Source organism: Microtus pennsylvanicus, chromosome 2 (genome assembly GCF_037038515.1).
Source record: "Microtus pennsylvanicus isolate mMicPen1 chromosome 2, mMicPen1.hap1, whole genome shotgun sequence".
Lineage (NCBI taxonomy): Eukaryota > Metazoa > Chordata > Mammalia > Rodentia > Cricetidae > Microtus > Microtus pennsylvanicus.
The window spans coordinates 90,772,946-90,790,840 of NC_134580.1; the positions used below are offsets into that span (position 1 = coordinate 90,772,946).

Consider the following 17,895-nt stretch of genomic DNA (forward strand, 5'->3'; position numbering starts at 1 on the left):
TCAGGTTCAATTCCCAGCACCCACACGGCAGTTCACAAGTGTTAACTCCAAGATATGGCATCCTCACCCAGACATGCATGTAGGCAAAATACCAATGCAAATGAAATAAAATAAATAAGCTTTAAAAAGTTATTGAATTAATATATTAGCATGGCTAAAACATGTAGCAAGGTGGGAAGTATAGGTGAGGCAACCAGACTAAGTGAATTCTGGGAAGAGAAAAGGCAGAGTCAGTCACCAGTCGGACACAGAGGAAGCAAGATGAGAATGCCTTACTGAGAAAAGGTACCAAGCCACCTGCCTAAACATAGACAAGAATTATGGGTTAATTTAAGTTCTAAGAGCTAGTTAACAATAATCCTGAGCTAATAGGACAGTCTATAATTAATAAAAGCCTCTCTGTGTTTCTTTGAAACTGAACAGTTGAGGGTCCAAGTGGGAAAGAAATGTCCATTTACACTAAAAAGTCAGAGTAATCAAAGTTTGGAGAGGAAAAGAAATGGGGATAAAAAACGGGTACAGGAGGGTGAAAACAACTAAAATTCAGTGTGTGCATAACGGTTGACAACAACAAAAACCACATAAACAAAAAGTCCAGGCTATATAAAATAAAATATATAGCAGCAATCACTCTTCCTACTCCTTCCCTGTAACTAAGTTCTCCAAGCCAGAAGAGGCCAATATTGTTTCTAGTACATTCCTGCCCCTGGCAAAGTCTCGTGTGAGAATACACGTGTACACACACACACACACACACACACACACACACACACAACACACATAAATACACCTGGCAAAGTCTCATGTGAGCATACATGTGTATACACACACACACAAATACGCCTGGCAAATTCTCATGTGAGCATACACGTGTACACACACATACAAACACACACACTTTGTTTTTTTGTTTCTCAGTTTAAAGCTGCTCAGAAAACTGCTCAGGTCAGCTTTGACCCTATCAGTTGTGGAGATCCTTCTGCCTAAGCCTCTGAACTTCTAGGGTTATAAGCACGTGTTAAACTCCCTGGCTTTTTAAATGTATTTCATGCAACAGAGAGCAAACCAACTATATCCACTACTTTAAAAAAAAACTTAAGGTTTTTGTGGCTATAAATTTAATGTTATAATATTTCTGTTACTATAAATAGTGCTATAAAGATCATTTGCAATATCTTGGTTTTATTTTTTTTAACTAGACTCTTACAAGACTTTACACTATTTTTTTTCTTTTTCTTATGTTTTTTTGGAGACAGGGCTTTGGAGCCTTTCCTGGAACTCACTTTGAAGACGTGGAGGTCCGCCTGTCTCTGCCTCCCGAGTGCTGGGATTAAAGGCGTGCGCCACCACCGCCCGGCTAAGGCTTTTCATCCTTTTATAAAACTGGGAATACTCCCAGGATACCTTATTGTGCTATTATTCGCTACTCACCATATAAGAAAGAGCTGAATTTGTGGTCAAATCCTGAGTTTGAATCTTGGTTCGATCTCTAAAGCAAAACTCGCCGGTTTCATAAGAAAACCTTTACGTTCTTTTCACTTTGCATAATATCGAATACCCATCATGCACTCTTTACCGCCAATACTTTGAAATAGGGCGGGAAACCGGATGTAAAAGTGGGGCTCGGAAAAAGATCTAACTTCTTTCCTAGGATATAGAAGGTAGAGAATCCTGGAGCCCTTGTTTCTCCAGGAACTACAAAACTAGTGCCTTTGAAATGGATATGCGATTTGATATTAAAGATAGAACTGGATGCATCAACATTTAAACCCACACTCATCCCCACCTCCTAACGTGTCTGGCACAAAGTGGACACTTCCATGGATCTTAATAATTTTGCAAGATTGTAGCTAACTGGAGTCCAAGGCCAAATCCTGCTCTACTATGCCCCCTTCTGGTCGCCTCGATATAAGTGGAGAAATGGACTACATTTCCCGGCATGCTTTATAGAGACTTCCGGCGAGACTAGAAGGAAGTTGGCAAGCTCGTTTGAGGAGCCGCACTCCTGGCAAAGGCGACTGACTGCAGACAGGTTGGCGTCTTCCTGCTGAAGTGCAGTCATGTTTCTCCAGTATTACCTCAACGAACAGGGAGATCGCGTCTATACGTTAAAGGTAAGGGGAGAAAACAGCGGTAAAGCGGGAGGACGAGAAATTTAGGTGGGAGGAGCGGTGGAACCGGTCTCGGCTTCCCGGTGCTTGGAGCCACGTCGGTGCTGAAACGTGGTAGATTTGGGCAGTGCACGGCTTCTCGTTCTGACCATCGCGTCTCCTCTCTTCATGTTTCCCATTTTCCCTTTGCCCCCTTGATATCACACCAGTCATATATCGAGATCATTTTCTCTTTTCCTTGAGCAGAAATTTGACCCGATGGGACAACAGACTTGCTCTGCCCATCCTGCTCGCTTTTCCCCTGACGACAAATACTCAAGACACCGAATCACCATCAAGAAACGCTTCAAAGTGCTCATGACCCAGCAACCGCGTCCTGTTCTCTGAGAGTTCGTTAATTTCCTGTGCTGCCCGCCCGCAGGCTGATTATCAGTAACCAAATGCATCAATCCGTGAGCAGGGACGCCTTCCCGCACTGTTTGGAATCCTATCTCACCACGTGACTGAGTCTATCGTAATGGGCATCTCCCGTAAAAGAAACAATCTTAACTTTTGTTTTTCATGCTTTGAATTAATGCCAGGTTATTAAAGATAGAATGACTTGAAAGTTCATTTTGTGTGTGGTTGGAGGAAAAGATGGGGGGGAGGGTCGTACCGTTGGCAGCACAGGGCCACTTGAGAAACATCTTTAGTAGTAGTGCCTCGCCATGAAAGGCTGAGAAAGACTCCTACAAGGGTCAGCATTCACTGAAAACATGCTCTAGTCCCTGAAGTCAATATTCTCAATTCCTCAAAGGCCAAAAGACTGAATTGTGAAGTTAGGGAACTGGTATCGTTTCCCCTTCGTTCTGTAAGGAGTAAAGGCACTCATGGTGTTTAGTCCCCTGTTTTTCTCATTTTTATGGGTGTGAAGGTGAAGCTCCTTTTTTTTTTTTTTTTTTTTTGGTTTTTTGAGACAGGGGGTTTCTCTGTAGCTTTAGAGGTTGTCCTGGAACTAGCTCTTGTAGACCAGGCTGGCCTCGAACTCACAGAGATTCACCTACCTCTGCCTTCCGTGTGCTGGGATTAAAGGCGTGCGCCACCACCGCCCGGCTAAGGTGAAGCTCCTTAATAATTATACAGGGTTTGTTCAGCTGTTATAAGTAGGCATGCCATTGACCAAGCTTACTGTCACTTTTTTTCTCTCTCGTTAACTTGCATATAATACTCCTACATTTTATATTCTCTTTGGCAGCCAAAAGCTATGTGTAATAATGCCCCCACAGATCTTAATTTTGAAGAGGTATGAGAGCTTCAAGAACAGATTTTTGTTGTTTTTCGATCTAGTGTTGTGTGTGTGTGGAATAGAGTTTTAGGACTCCTGCCACTGCCATGGAAACAGCATAAGTGATTGATTGATTGATTGATTGATTGATTGATTGATTGATTGATTGATTGGTTGATTGAGACTAGAGTTTTTTTGTGTAGCTCTGGCTGTCCTGGAATTCTGGTCTGTAGACCAGGTTGCCCTCTGCCTCCCCTGTGCTGGGAGTAAAGGTGTGTGCCACCGCCGCCCAGCTCATAGCTAACCTTGAATGCAGAGAGATCTGCTTCCTTCTGTCTCTCAAGTGCTGGGATTAAAGTTATGTGTCACTATACCCAGCAACCTAAGTGATTTTATTGTTTTGTTTTGGCTTTTTCTTTATTTTCTTTATTTATTTTTTTGGTTTTTCGAGACAGGGTTTGTAAAGGAGACTGTAGTACAGGAGACTGTAGTTTTAGAGCCTGTCCTGGAACTAGCTCTTTTTTTAAAAAAGATTTATTTTTATTTATTATATATACAGTGTTCTGTCTGCTTGTATCCCTGCAGGCCAGAAGAGGGCACCAGATCTCATTATAGATGGTTGTGAACATTATAGATGTGGTTTCTGGGAATTGAACTCAGAACCTGTGGAAGAGCAGCCAGTGCTCTTAAGCTCTGAGCCATCTCTCTAGCCCTGGAACTAGCTCTTGTAGACCAGATCCGCCTGCCTCTGCCTCCCAAGTGCTGGGATTAAAGGCGTGTGCCACCATCGCTGGGCTGATTTTTGTTTTTTCAAGACTGCGTTTCTCTGTGTAGCTTTGGCCGTCCTGGAACTCGCTCTGTAGATTATGCTGACCCGAATCCACCTGCTCTGCCTCCTTAGTACTGAGATCAAAGACTTAATACCACCGCAATTGGCTAACCCAAGTGGGTTTTGTTTTGTTTTTGTTTTTCGAGACAGGGTTTCTCTGTGAAGTTTTGGAGCCTGTCCTGGAACTTGCTCTGTAGGCCAGGCTAGTCCTGAACTCACAGATCCGCCTGCCTCTGTCCCCGAATGCTGGGATTAAAGGCGTGTGCCACCACCACCCCACCTGGCTTGTGATTTTTAATTATATTATTTTGTATTAGAATGATGGTGAAGTAAAATATTATATTCAGGCATTCGAGAAATGCTAATTGGCCTCTTCTTTTCCTTGTTAAGTTAACCAGCTATCAGTCTCTCATTCCTGGATTGCGACATTGGATCTGAATGGATTTATGCTTATTGCCACGAATTTTTTTAAAGAAGTATTTATGACTGATGGGGTAAAAGATTGTCAGCAGTCTCAACTAGAAATTAACCCTAAAACAGTGAAAGTTATATGATGCACATGTCCTCATGTGACAGTCATGTCCTGATTGTCAGTAGGGTTAATAATGACAGTTGTGTTGGACTGGAGGCTCTCTCGACAGGAGCCAATCCACGTGTTTTGCCTGCATGTATGTATGTGTGCCACATTTGTTTCGGGTGCCCACCGAGACAGAGAGGGCATTGGATCCCCTGAAACTGGAGTTAGAGATGGTTGTCAGTGGCCATGTGGGTGCTGAGAACAGAACCTGGGTCCTCTGCTGAGCAATCTCTCCAGCCCCAGTGCCAGTTTTTAAACATTAGGGAGACTATTCTGCATTCTTGCTGAGTAGTCATATAGGTAGAAAAAGTTCAGGATTGCTCTTGACTGTTGGTGTTGAAAGAAAAAAAAAAGTCATTTGATGTATCTACCTTAACAGAAGACAGGTGCTTTCAGGTAAGTAGTAGGTCTGCTAAAACCAAATATATATATAATATATATATAATATATATACATACACACATATACATATATATGTATATTTGTGTGTTTATGTATTTAAAGAAAAAACTATATATATACATATATATATATATATTTATATTGTCATTGAACCTGGGTCCTCAGCAAGAGCATCAAGTGCTCTAAACCGCCGAGCCATCTAGAGCCAAAAGTTATCTAAATTTGCTGTTTAGATTTAAAAATATATACATATACATTTTAAATCTATATTGGGTATATGGGTATTTTACCCATAATATGGGTATTATGTGTCTATGCATATGTGTGTTGGTACCCACCAAAGTCAGAAGAGGGTGTCAGATTCCCTGGGACTAGAGTTAGACAGTGATAGGCTTTATGTGGCTGCTGGGATAGAACTCAGGTCCTCTGGAAGAACCCCTGTCTCCAGCCCCCACCACTACATTTTGAGTTCTGGGATAACAGGTGTGTATTACCACTTCTGGCTTATGGTGGGGATTGAACCCAGAGTTTGTATGCTAGGCGAGGACTCTATTAATCCTGTGCCCAACCCTGGAAGTTTTTTCTCTCCTTCCTTTCTTCCTTCCTGTTTTTGTTCACATAGCACTGGCTGCCCTGGATTGCAGTTTGTAGACCAGGCTGGCCTTGAACTCAGACAAATATGCCTGCCTCTGCCTTCTGAGCTACAGGTTACTAGCCTGCCCCACCACGCCCAGCTCCACCAAGTCAGTGAAATCTGGTAGGAGGTGTCTTCCTTTTTTTTCCCAATATTGGATACAAGTCTGTCCTTAGGGGTGGGAAAGTTAGCATTGTTAGTATTCTATGCCACCCGCTGTGCAGACCATAATAAAAGACTAACCTGGAAGAGAGAAGGAAACTCGTGAATCTAGCAGGGACTGAAAAGATCCCCTGGATATTAACATCCGAGACATACATTTAGGGAGCTCAAGTATCAGTGTTTGCAGGAAGAAAGAAGAGCTGCAAGAGTAGTGCATATATAAGGAGATGCAAAAAAGACTGTATACGACAGCAAAAATGCCAGCATGCCTTTTTAAGGCCTGTGAAGTTTGAACTGCAAGCCTGCCTTAGAAAGTAGCTCCCCAGGGGGCTGGCGATGGCTCCAGGGCTTCTGACATACTCACACAAACCTACCTGCTGGTAAAACACCAATGAGCATAAATTTAAAAAGAAAGTAGATCCCTGAGGAGATGGATGTCTTTTTCTTCAAAAATCACTGTAAGTTTGAATCAAGAGCCATGGGCTATATAAAGAAAACCCAGTTGGGCATGCCGGCTCAGGCTTGTCGTACTAGCATAGAGGTTTGAGGATCCCTGTGAGTTCCACACAAGATTGGGCTGTACAGCTGATCAGGAAACAGGTTGTATGTAACATTAGGTAGAGTGGTTTTCTAATATTCACAAAGACATACAGAAGATCAGGTTTGGTGATAATTCCAGCACTTGGGAGGTGCTATATAGAGAGTCTGAGAACAGCCTACATGGAGCCAGTGCTACATGAACCCTGGTCTCACATTGTCTCCAAAGATAAAAAGAGCTTTGGTAAACAAAGGTGCATCATGCCACGCCTGTAGATCTGGGTTCAGTCCCTGGACCCATATGTAGAAGAACTCATGTACGTATGTGTGTGTGCCCCCAAAAATGTACGTTTTTTTTTTTAAAAAAAGAAGTTTTTAACCCTACCTCCATCCCCCACTGATAAAGATAGAATTCTAGGACTTTGGATATGCCAATTTTTGTCATAAAGCTAATACAGTTTTATATTTTAATGGGACTTTCATTTTATTTGCAGGCTTTTGGTTTTGTTTGTTTTTTCAAGACAGTTTCTTTGTGGAGCCGAGGAGCCTGCCCTGGAACTTGTTCTGTAGACCAGGCTGGCCTCAGACTCACAGAGGAGATCTTCCTGCCTCTGACTCCCAAATGCTTTGATTAAAGAGTGCTTTGATTAAAGGCGTGTGACTCCACCACCTGGCTAGACCGGGAATTGTTATTTGATCAAGGAGGATTTCTAGACCCAAGAATTAAGACGGTTCTGATCCATGACTTTATTTTTTTAATATAAAATCTCTTCTATGTGTCTAAGTACACCACTTCTTTGTCTTGTCTTCAGAAGTCAGATTCCCTGGAACTGGAGCTACAGGCAGTTATGGGCCATATCGTGTGAGAACTGGGACCCGAACTAGCTAAATGCTCCTAACTGCTGAGTGGTCTCTCTTACCCCTGATCATTATTAAACATGCCGATTTAATTATTCGCACCAACGAGGAACCAAGGACCCGGGCAAGACTCTAGCTAGTTTCTGCATATTGATTGAAAAAAAAAATAACCTCGATGCACCAAAGACTAAACATCTAGTTGACAGTAAAGTAGGTCAGACACTAGAAATGGAGTAAAACAGATAACTCAATGTCTTCTCCATGTCTATATAGTTCTCTTTCACGGAAGTTCAAGCCTGGCTTGTGACTTTCAAAGGGACAGGAGCAAGAAGCGGGCAAGTAGCCTACACTGAAGATGAAGATACAGGTGTTTCTGAAAAGATATCTGAAATTTTAAACTGAGGGTCCCATCTAAGTCGTAGTGGGGGATTTGGGTGCCAGAAAGTTAAGGTTTCCAGAGATATTCTAATTAAAGATGACCTTTGCGGTCCCGGGATAAATGGGTACTGAGTGCCTCTGAGCGGCATCCAGATTCCGTGCAGCATAAGTGAAAAAAGCATCCCACCACACACGTTCAAGCCCCGGGGTGGACTGCAGTTCCCGTCGTGCTCCTCGTGAGAGCCGCCGGTCCGCGCAGGCGCAGTGCACGCTGCCTCGGCTCTGCAGACTCCGGGCGGGGCTGCTGGTGCCCGCGGGACGGCGCCGCCCTCCTGCTGCTCCCCAGACTCCTCCGGACTGTTAACCTCGAATGAGGAACGAGCGGGGCGGGAAGGGGAGGGCTGTGGCGGCGCGGGCACAGCCCGCCGCGCCCGGGGCTGGGGGCGGCGAGGTCACGTAACGGCCTCGGGCGTCTGCCGGGGAGGGGGCCTCCTGCGCGCCGCGGCTCCGAAACAGTTAGCGGCTAGTAAACAACAGCTGCGCGCGCACCCGCATCAGCTGGCGCGGGATCCCGCACCTGCGACCGACCTCCTCCTTCCTAGCCGGGACCAGCCTGCGTGGCCGTCTTCTCTGCTGAGCCCAAAGGAAAACCGGCGAGAGGCCACCCGCACCAGCCCGGGGGAAAACGCGTCCTGTCACACGCCGCGCAAACGCGGCGAGTGGTCGTGGGCTCGAGGGACTCGCGACGACCTGCCACGACCCGGAGCTGCCCTGATCCGCTAGCCGCCACCTCCAGCATCTCTGCCAGGACGAGATCTCTGGGAGACAGAAATCCACTCTGCCCTGGCATCCTCTCGTTGCTCTCCTCTTTCTCTCCATCCTGTAGTGTGGGGGGTATTTTTCCCGTTATGCATGTGCATCTCTCCCACCAGACCCAAGTGGATTGTCGACCTCAAAAACATCGAGTGGCTCAACACACACCTCCTCCCAGCCAGACCTGTGGGGTATTCACCTGATACACAACAGGTGGCCGGTGTACATCTTTTTGCAATCTGATCCACGCTGTCTATAGTCTCCTGATAAGGGTGGGCCTGCATGCTCCTTCCTCAGCTAGAACCGTGGGATACTCAGCAGATAAAGGACTAACTACCTCATCAGGACCCGGGGGTTGAGCAGAGAGAGGCCGAAACCAGCTGCTGTGAAATCATGGCGTGGAGCCCTCAGCCCTGGACCAGGGGAGATAGCTAGGATCCTGAAGGAACCAAGTTACAGAAGATTAGCATCGTTTTGTTCTCATTTTGTTTTCCAAAAATTATTTTTCAGTTACGGGTTGTGCACTTTATAAAACAGTTGGCTTGAATTCTAAGTGGAAGGATTCTTAACTGGGTTTTTGTGGGATGTAAATCAAGGTAATTGAGTTTTTTTTTTTTCCTTTCAAGTTTTCTATTTTTGCAATCAAAAGTAGCTAGTGTAGGAGGAAGAGTTTTGGTGAGCTTTTCCTTTTTTCTTTGTCAAAAAGGGGGAAAATGCATCCTCCAGAAGCCACCGCCAAGATATCTTCAGTTCGGTTCATGGTGACACCAACGAAGATTGATGACATTCCAGGTTTGTCAGACACCAGCCCGGACCTCAGCTCGCGATCTAGTTCCCGAGTAAGATTTAGCTCCCGAGAAAGTGTGCCAGAAACAAGCCGGAGTGAGCCTATGAGTGAACTGTCTGGCGCCACTACTTCTCTGGCAACTGTGGCCCTAGATCCTTCCAGTGACCGGATTTCTAACCCCCAGGATGTTACTGAGGGTAAGTAAGAACCCGGACGACAGGGTGTTTGACCCCTGGGTTGTTCATGCAGGATAACTACCTGCTCCGTTTCACAATAATCACCATGCATTAAGGCCCTCTTTTCTGTGATGCTTAGGAGCCTGAGAAAAATAGTGACCCTAGCAGGTCACTGCTGTAGTCATTGGCATTTAGGGAAGTATCAGACAAGAAGGCGAGGAAAGGCATGTTTTGATTTCCTCATTTTTATCTTCCCATAACTACAGTGACTAGTTTTGGTTAAAGACAAATAACAAAGAATCGCTTACAACACAGAGAATCCTAAACTGTACCATTTAATGGGCTGAATATGTGCTTTCTAGACAGCTTTGGGACTTTGACTCTGTCAGTCGGCTTTTAAGTCAGGTTGCAAGGCATAACTGCTTATGTCTTAGTGGCTTCTTCCAGACACTTAGCTGTGCGCCATATTTTTAAATTTGTGTTTTTATAGAGTGTTTATAGTAGCCAAGTTCACTCCAGGAGATGCTGTTCTGTTGAGTGGAACTTGCAAAGAGGCTTCTGGTGCCTGATTCCCACATCACTTCACTGCTGAGCCTTAGACAAACTCTTCTGTATTTTTCTGGGCTCTGGTAGTCAGGACATAAAGGAACCACTTCTGTTCATATTGACTGCTTCCCAGACTTGACCTTGAACTTCCCAGGCTGGCTTCTGATCGAAGTTTTCACTGGGTTTAGTGGGAAGGGGTGATGCGAAGGAGGTGAGGTAACCTTTCCAGACTCAAGAACAAAGTTTGAAAATTGCCACTTAGTCTTATGCCACATCCTGACCAGTGTAATTTTTCTAGTTAAAAAAAAAATCCCTTAAGAATTCTAAAGACTCTTAAAAATTCTGTCCTACCCTAGTTGAAAACATGGCCTTAACCACTGACTTGTGAAAACGAGAGTGACTCGCCATTTCCGGCCTCAGGAAGTACTGCTCCTCCTGACCTTAAGTGTTCCGGAAGCCAGAACAGTTTTAGTTCCTCAGTTTTGTTTTTAAAGTCTTGAGACAAGATATCCTTGGTAAGCTTATAGTTCTAGCACTTGCTAGTCCTTCACTAGTCCTTTTTTCTTTCATGGCAGTTATTTGTGTTAATTCCTGATTTGCTTTCCACTGCTTGCTGACCCTTACACTATGTTAAAGTTAAAAGTCGAAATAAATGACAATAATTTCCTCCTATGCCAAATTTTTTGTTTGTTTGCTTATTTTTTATTTTTGTGACAGGATCTCATGTAACTCAGCCTGGCCTTAAACTTTCCATGTGGTCAAGGATGGGCCTGAACCCCTGATCTCCGGCCTCCACCTCCCATGTGCTGAGATTAAAGGCCTCCTCAATTACACCCATGTGTGAGGGTGTATGTGATGCTGGGGATGGAACTCAAGGCCTCTCGTGCACTCTCTCCGCTGAGCTGCATCCCCAGCTTGTACCAAATACTTCCAAATTATAGTTTTAGTCTTAATGTATCACACTATATTTAAATTGTTTAAAATGCCAGCTCAAAACTGCAGTCTGGATAAGTCCCTTCCAGGAATTCTGATACCTTTCCTGAGTCAGTCCTGCATCCTAGTCAATGAAATCAGGCCTTGCATCCTTACATCCCTACTCTAGACCATGACTATAGTACCTCCATCACTTTATCTTTCCCAATCAGACTGGAAAGTTCTTGAGGACAGCTTCTGCACCTAGTGTAATGTGTGATACTCAGTAATGAGTTGAATCTCCAGACGTAGCCAAAGAGACAGATTCAATAGGAGCTAAAAAGATAAGGTGATAAAAGGAGATGAAAGACAACTTTTGACCTAGGGAAGTGTCTTCTGATGTGTAGTGGAACTAGCTAGAGCTCTGGTTCTCAACCTGTGGGTCATGACCCCTGGAGGATGTCAAACGACCTTTTACAGGAGTTGCCTAAGACTTTCAGAAAACACAGATATTTACAATTCAAACAGTAACAAAATTACAGTTATGAAATAGCAGTAAAAATAATTTTATGATTGGGGGGTCACCAGACATGAGGACCTGTTAATTAAAGAATCTAGGCATTAGGAAATTTGAGAACCACTGAACTAGAGAATTGTTTTAAATGTTTCTGCCCTAGTCCCATTCCTATAGATTGTTTTATGTTAATATTAAAAAAACAATAACTGGAGCTGGAGAGATGGCTCAGCAGTTAAAAGCACTGGCTTTTCTTCCAGAAGTCCCAGGTTCAGTTCCCAGCACCCACATGGCATCTCACAACTGTCTGTAACCCCAGTTCCAGGAAATCTGATAGTTTCACACCAATGCACATAAAATGAAGTTAAATCAATTAAAAAACAAAACAGAAACCTCATCAGCCGGTTCAGTTAGGAAGCCAGTGCTGACCATAGCTCAAAGGGGAAGAATGACTAATACCACACACGTGGAAAACACTTTCATATCTGAGTTGGCATTTGAAAGGTCAACCAAAGGGCACCAAGTCACATCTAGGTTTCTCTTAATTGTTAAAGAATAGTACAGAATATTAATCTGTACTTGGAATCACTACATTGCATACGGAGTGCAATGGCTGGGTATGTCCCTACCCATTTGCTCTCCCAGTTCTGTGCTGTGTATGAATGGGTCTCCTCCAATCCTTAGTGTGAGGGCTAAAGCAGAGAAGGAAACTTGGAAGGTGGTGTGTTTTGCTTTTCATAGGGCTGTGGTTTTAAAATGCCCAGCACTTTTTTGTTTGTTTTTCCGACAAAGTCTCACTATGTAACGCTAGCTGACCTAAAACTGGCTGTGTAGACCATGCTAGCCTTGAACTCACAGAGTAGTCTGCCTTTGCCTCCTGAGTGCTGGTATTATAAGGTGCGCCACCATTCCTAGCTTCACAAAGCACTTGAAGAAAATACTTTTCAAATAAACATTGTCTGTGTTCCCTACCAAAGCCAAAACAAATGAATTTCATTGTATGTGCTCTTCTTAGACGTCCTATTAATGCTTACCAACTAACTGCCTCCCATATTTTACTTTTGACTCCTTTTGTGACATTATGTAAGGAAGTAAAATGGATAGTTTATGAAAATATTGATTTGGTAACCTTGTAGCTTGCTTGATAGCGTTCTCTGATAAAAAGACATTTTGTTATCATATATCCAAAACATTTATGTGGGATTATGTATATATATGTATGTGTAAATGTGGGCATGGGCATGAAGAGGTCAAAGGTCACATTGAGTGTCTTCCTCTACACTTTTTAAAACGGTCTTTTCCTGTACCTGGAGCTTGCCTATTCTAGCAAGCCCCAAGAATCATCCTGTTTCTGTTTCTGCAGAATTGATATCATAGACACATGATGATGCTGTACCCAGCTTTTTTGTGAGCATTGGGGGATCTAAGCTCCAGTGTTTGTTTGTGCTGGGCGAGCACTTTGTGACTGATCCATCTCCCTGGCCTTCCCAACAACTGTTTTCCTCCTTCTCTTCCTACCCGATATTAATGTTAACTTTATAGCATTCTGCCTCCGCCTTGCTCATGGAATACTTCTTAGGTACCTTTGTCCCTAAAACTCATAGAATTCTCAGGACAGCTCACAGAATTACGATGTGCGGACTGTAATCAGCGAGTCAACTAAAGAAGCAGATTTGCTACATCTTATTTTAAAACTTGATAATATGCTAATACTACCCTTACCACAAGAGCAATCAGCCATATCCAGAATATGGGAAATTTTATTTAATAACTAGATTCTTCAGAACTTAAATGGCAGAGTAGAAGAAGAGTGATAAAGAAGGAAGCTTTTTATAGATTAAAAAGAGCTGTGTCAATCAGATGCAGTGTGTAGGTTTGGGTTGACTCCAACTGACCAGAGCAACAATAAAAAGACACTTTTGAGATAATGGGGACTGAGAATGATAGTGTGTGTCTGTAGTCCCAGTACTCAGTACAGTGAGGTAGAAGGATCAGGTGGCCTACAAATAGGCCTCCAGCCCGGACAACACACTCAGACACTGCCTCAAAAACAAAAGTCACAATCATTGAGGGAAGTTGAATGCATGATATTAAAAACATTAAGGAATTACGAATTTTCTTAGATGTGCTTATGTTGTGGTCATGTGAAGGTCTCAGATAAAGAAAACCTGTTGGAGTATTTACAGGTAACATGAAATGCTCTAGCTTTCTCCCTCTGGCTCCTCACCCCAACACACACAAACACACACACACACACACACACCAAAAAAAGAAAAAAAAAGCTTGAAAAATGTTTATAATTTATTGTTGTCAAACTACCTGAAGAACCACTTTCTATTTTGTCAGCTTTTATCCCATAAATGAACACTATACAAGGTTGAGTTGTGCACTCAGAGGCAGAGGCAGGAAGATCACAAGTTCAAGATCATCCTGGGCAACATAGGCCCTTGTCAGGAAAAGCAAGGTCAGGGATACAGCTTAGTGGTAGAGGGTTCACTTCATACTCACAGGCCTTCCGCTTGAGGCTTGACCCAAGACCACTCTCCCCATGGCCCCAAGTTGGTTTAGTTGGGAGCATTTTCTATAACAGAGGCGGTCCTAAAATATGGTAGATGTGGATTAAATGCCATCAGTTGGTAGGTACAGTGATTGTGTTAAATTCTGGTCACCCATCTGTATGTAGTGTTCTCTTTATGTCCCACTAAAAACCCACCTGCTTTGCCTCCCAGTCGCTTGTTTATTGGTTTCAGGCTCTCATATTTTTTCCTTTTATTGAAAATAGATTCTTTGCTCCTACAATATAATCTGATGTCAACCTTTATTAATGGAAAAGCACAAGAGGGGAGGATCCTGCTGGAAGTTGGAGGTCTGGAGCCTTACAAAAATCATGCTTTCTGTTTGAAAGCTGTTAGTATAAGGGGAGTGCTATTTAAGGCAACCTGTAATAACCTACCAGGACATTCCGATGCTGTTATTTAAGGCAACCTACAATGGCCTGTCAGGACAATATTACCCTGTGTGCTTTTGGATCATGACTGTTTTCTCTTTTGCTCCTGGTGACCAGTAAACATTTCTGGACTACCAAGAACTTTGCACAAATTCTAACACGGTATCACCACTTTTATGCTCTGAGCCATTATGGCTGTAGGCTTATGGCTTCATTGGAGAAGAGCAAGCTGGCATTCAGTCCTTACTATCCTTGACTCCTTAGACCTGATGCCCTTATGCACATCTACACATAATAGGGTTCTTAATAGAATAAATCAAATTATATACATTTTAGTTTTTTGGCAATATGTCTCTCTTCACAGTAGATATAAAAATTTGAAGTGCTCTTGGCTGGAATTACAAAATCCATTTTTATTAAATGTTAAAATATGATTTAATAGGGTTTATAAGTTGTACAGGTGAATAGGAAAACAAGGTATTTCTATTGATGCCCTCTAATTAGTGCCTTAGTGTATTGTATAGAATCTTTAATTATATATGAAGGCATGGATGCAAAACCACATAATATGTAACATGCAGGCACATAGATGGAACGCTTTGCCTGAACAGTAGTAGTTCAGTGGTTGGTTAATACGAAGTACTTTGTGCCGGGCAGTGATGGCACACGCCTTTAATCCCAGCACCTGGGAGGCAGAGGCAGGTGGATCTCTGTGAGTTCTACAGCACGAGTTCCAGTACAGCCAGGACTGTTACATAGGGACACCCTGCTCGAAAAACAAGAAACAAAACAAAGAAATATTTTTGCTTACTTCTAAAGTACACATTTGTCATATTTTAACATTTCTTGTTTTCAGAACATTTTATTCTTGCTGCCCCATGAGTGTGTGTGTGTGTGTGTGTGTGTCCGCCCATACATGTGAACCTGTGTAGTTAGCCTGGTACTCTGCTAGCTGTGTGGTATATCATGCTCTGCCACTGAGCATGTCTCCACCCATGCATTTAAATTGTGTTGTTGTTGAGATAGGATCTTTGTTCATAGCCAAGGTTGCTCTGGGCAACTCTGTAGCTTCAGTTGGTCTCAAATTCAGTAATATCTTACCTCCACTACCCAAGGGCTGGCCAGCCAGTGCACTTCAGGATCAGCTGGCCTCTGCTTTCCCAGAGCAAGCATGCACTGTCACAGTCAGCTTGCTGCCTGGGTGCTGGGAATCACATCCCCCATTTGCCAGCAGGTCCTTTACCTTCTGAGCCATCCTTCCAGTTTTCTGTTTTCTTTTGTTTTTCAAGACAGGGTTTCTTCATGTAACCATCCTGGCTGTTCTGGCCGTCCTGGAACTCACTCTGTAGACCTCAAACTCGGAGATCTGTCTGTGTCTCCCTCCTGAGTGCTAGGATTAAAGGTGTGCACTACCAGCATCTAGCTGTGGTTCCAATTTTTAAGCTCCCGTTAAGTCAGTAGTGAAACTTATTTAACAAGATTTCATAATCAAGTCAGAATAAATAAATTAATCTCATGACTGGCAAGGTGGTTCAGTGGATAAAATGCCTGCCACCATACCTGCTGACCTGAGTTCAGTCCCAGGACCCACATGATGGAAGGAGAAAACCAATCTGAAAAGTTATCCTCTGTCTTCCACCATTATATGCACACAGGTTTGCCTGCATGCACACATGCACACACATACGCACCAAATATGTAATAAAAATTTAATCTGAGAACTATGCAAAATCTAAACTGTTGTTTTTTCAGCCTGCTCAGCAGTTAAAGCACACACTGTTTTTACAGGAGACCCCGAGCCTGATCTCAGCACTCAACGTCAGTCATCTCACAAGAGCCTGGATCTCTGGTTTCAGAGGGTCTGATGCCGTGGCCCTCAGGACTCTGGTCTTCACTTGCACACACTCCCATCAAAATTAAATTCCTCAGAAAAATTTAACGTTAAAAACCACAGAACAAATAAGAAAGCTGTATTAAATTATTGGGAACTGGCAGATATTTCTTTTTGTTTTGTTTTGTTTTTTTTACATTTAGTTTACTTTTTCTTTTAGTATTTGTTTTGTTTTTGTGGGTGGGGCATGTAAGTCTGCACCATGGGGCATGTGTGGAGGTGGAGGACAACCTTGGTGAGGTGGTTCTCTTCCACCATGGAGGTCTGGGGACTGAGCCCCGTAGTCAGGCTTTGAGACGAATACCTTAACCTTCTTTGCCACCTCACTGATCCCTTATGTTTACATTTTACTCCTGTTTTACTCCTTCCTCTTTAAGGTCTCCATTCCAGCCTCCAGTTTCCTCACCTAATTAATCAGCGGCAGCTTTTAGTTTGTGTTTTTATTGCTGCATTTGATAATCCGTGTTATGTTTCTGCTAACCTTGAGAAGTCCATATGTAAAAAGCCAGTCTATAACATTTATCTGTTTGCTCTCATAATCGTTTGGTAGATTGAGATTTTGGCTAAATGGCATTTGAATATCTTCCATCTTACTAGTTAGGTTTGCTTTCACTTTGACGAGAAACTGTTCATTTTTCATATTGCTAGTTAAAGAAAAATGCTGCTAAGTAAAAACTTGTGCATACACATATACATTTTTACCTGAAGGAGTTATGAAAAACTGAATCCAATTAGAATTGATTTTGCTTTAATATTATTTGCATTTATTACCTTATTTAAGCATATAAATAATAATTTTCATAAGTGGCCAGTTACAGCCCAAGATTCATGTAAAAGACTTATGATTGATTTTTTATAGTTGAGCAGTCTGCTGTATTCCACTGACAATACAAAACACCAATAGGAACTAGGATTAATGCTCTTCTGTATTAGTTAAGGTTAATTCTTTCCTTTCCTGTAAAAACGTTTTGACATTTTTTTTTTCAACAAGGTTTTTTGTTTTTGTTTTTTCCTGTGCTAAGACTAACTTTGTCTTGTCTGTAAGAACTGAGGCATCAGACAAGTAGCTGGCCACGTTCATGCAGATCATTAAAAAGCAGAGACCTGAGTCTGGGAGCTCTGTGCCATTCCAGCGGTCGTGTTTTTGTCTTTACACAGACTGGCCCTGCCAGAAAGTCTACTAAACCGTAGTTGTATAGTAATGTAGTAGAGGTATTAAATATACTTTTTATTTGCTGGAACATTTTTTGCTTGACATTCAATAGAAAACTGCAAACAGAAGGCAATACAATTACATGTTCTCTGGATGGCTAGAGTCCATGTTTCCTAAAGGTAGTTTGGCCTAGAAGTGTATATTTCATTGTTACATACACAAACGATGTGCTCGTGTTCGTCACAGTGTGGTACTGCTGAGCTAATGGAACTTTACATTGGGCCATCAGCAAAGTTAACGCATTTTCATCCCAAGCCTTAGTTATTTTTATCTTATTTCTTTGTAATTATTAGTTTTAATTTTGTTTTTATTGTTGAGGCAGTCTTCCTGTTTAGTCCAGGTTG

At 42.8% G+C, this 17,895-nt stretch overlaps 2 protein-coding genes across 3 annotated transcripts in view; both read left to right on the plus strand.

The window, feature by feature from the left end:
* The first annotated feature begins 1,964 nt into the window (after positions 1-1,964).
* Positions 1,965-2,723, plus strand: Nop10 (NOP10 ribonucleoprotein). Its single transcript, XM_075961707.1, has 2 exons — positions 1,965-2,114; positions 2,358-2,723. Exons 1-2 carry the CDS (start codon positions 2,061-2,063, stop codon positions 2,496-2,498), a joined length of 195 nt encoding a protein of 64 aa, XP_075817822.1. The 5' UTR covers positions 1,965-2,060; the 3' UTR covers positions 2,499-2,723.
* A 5,956-nt stretch (positions 2,724-8,679) lies between these two features.
* The window catches only part of Slc12a6 (solute carrier family 12 member 6), a 90,775-nt gene continuing 81,559 nt past the window's right edge, over positions 8,680-17,895 (plus strand). For both annotated transcript variants that reach the window (XM_075961708.1, XM_075961709.1), the window contains exons 1-2: positions 8,680-9,161; positions 9,272-9,549. In XM_075961708.1, the coding sequence (XP_075817823.1) occupies positions 9,279-9,549 (271 nt within the window). In that variant the 5' untranslated portion in view covers positions 8,680-9,161; positions 9,272-9,278. The remainder of the gene's footprint in view (positions 9,162-9,271; positions 9,550-17,895) is intronic.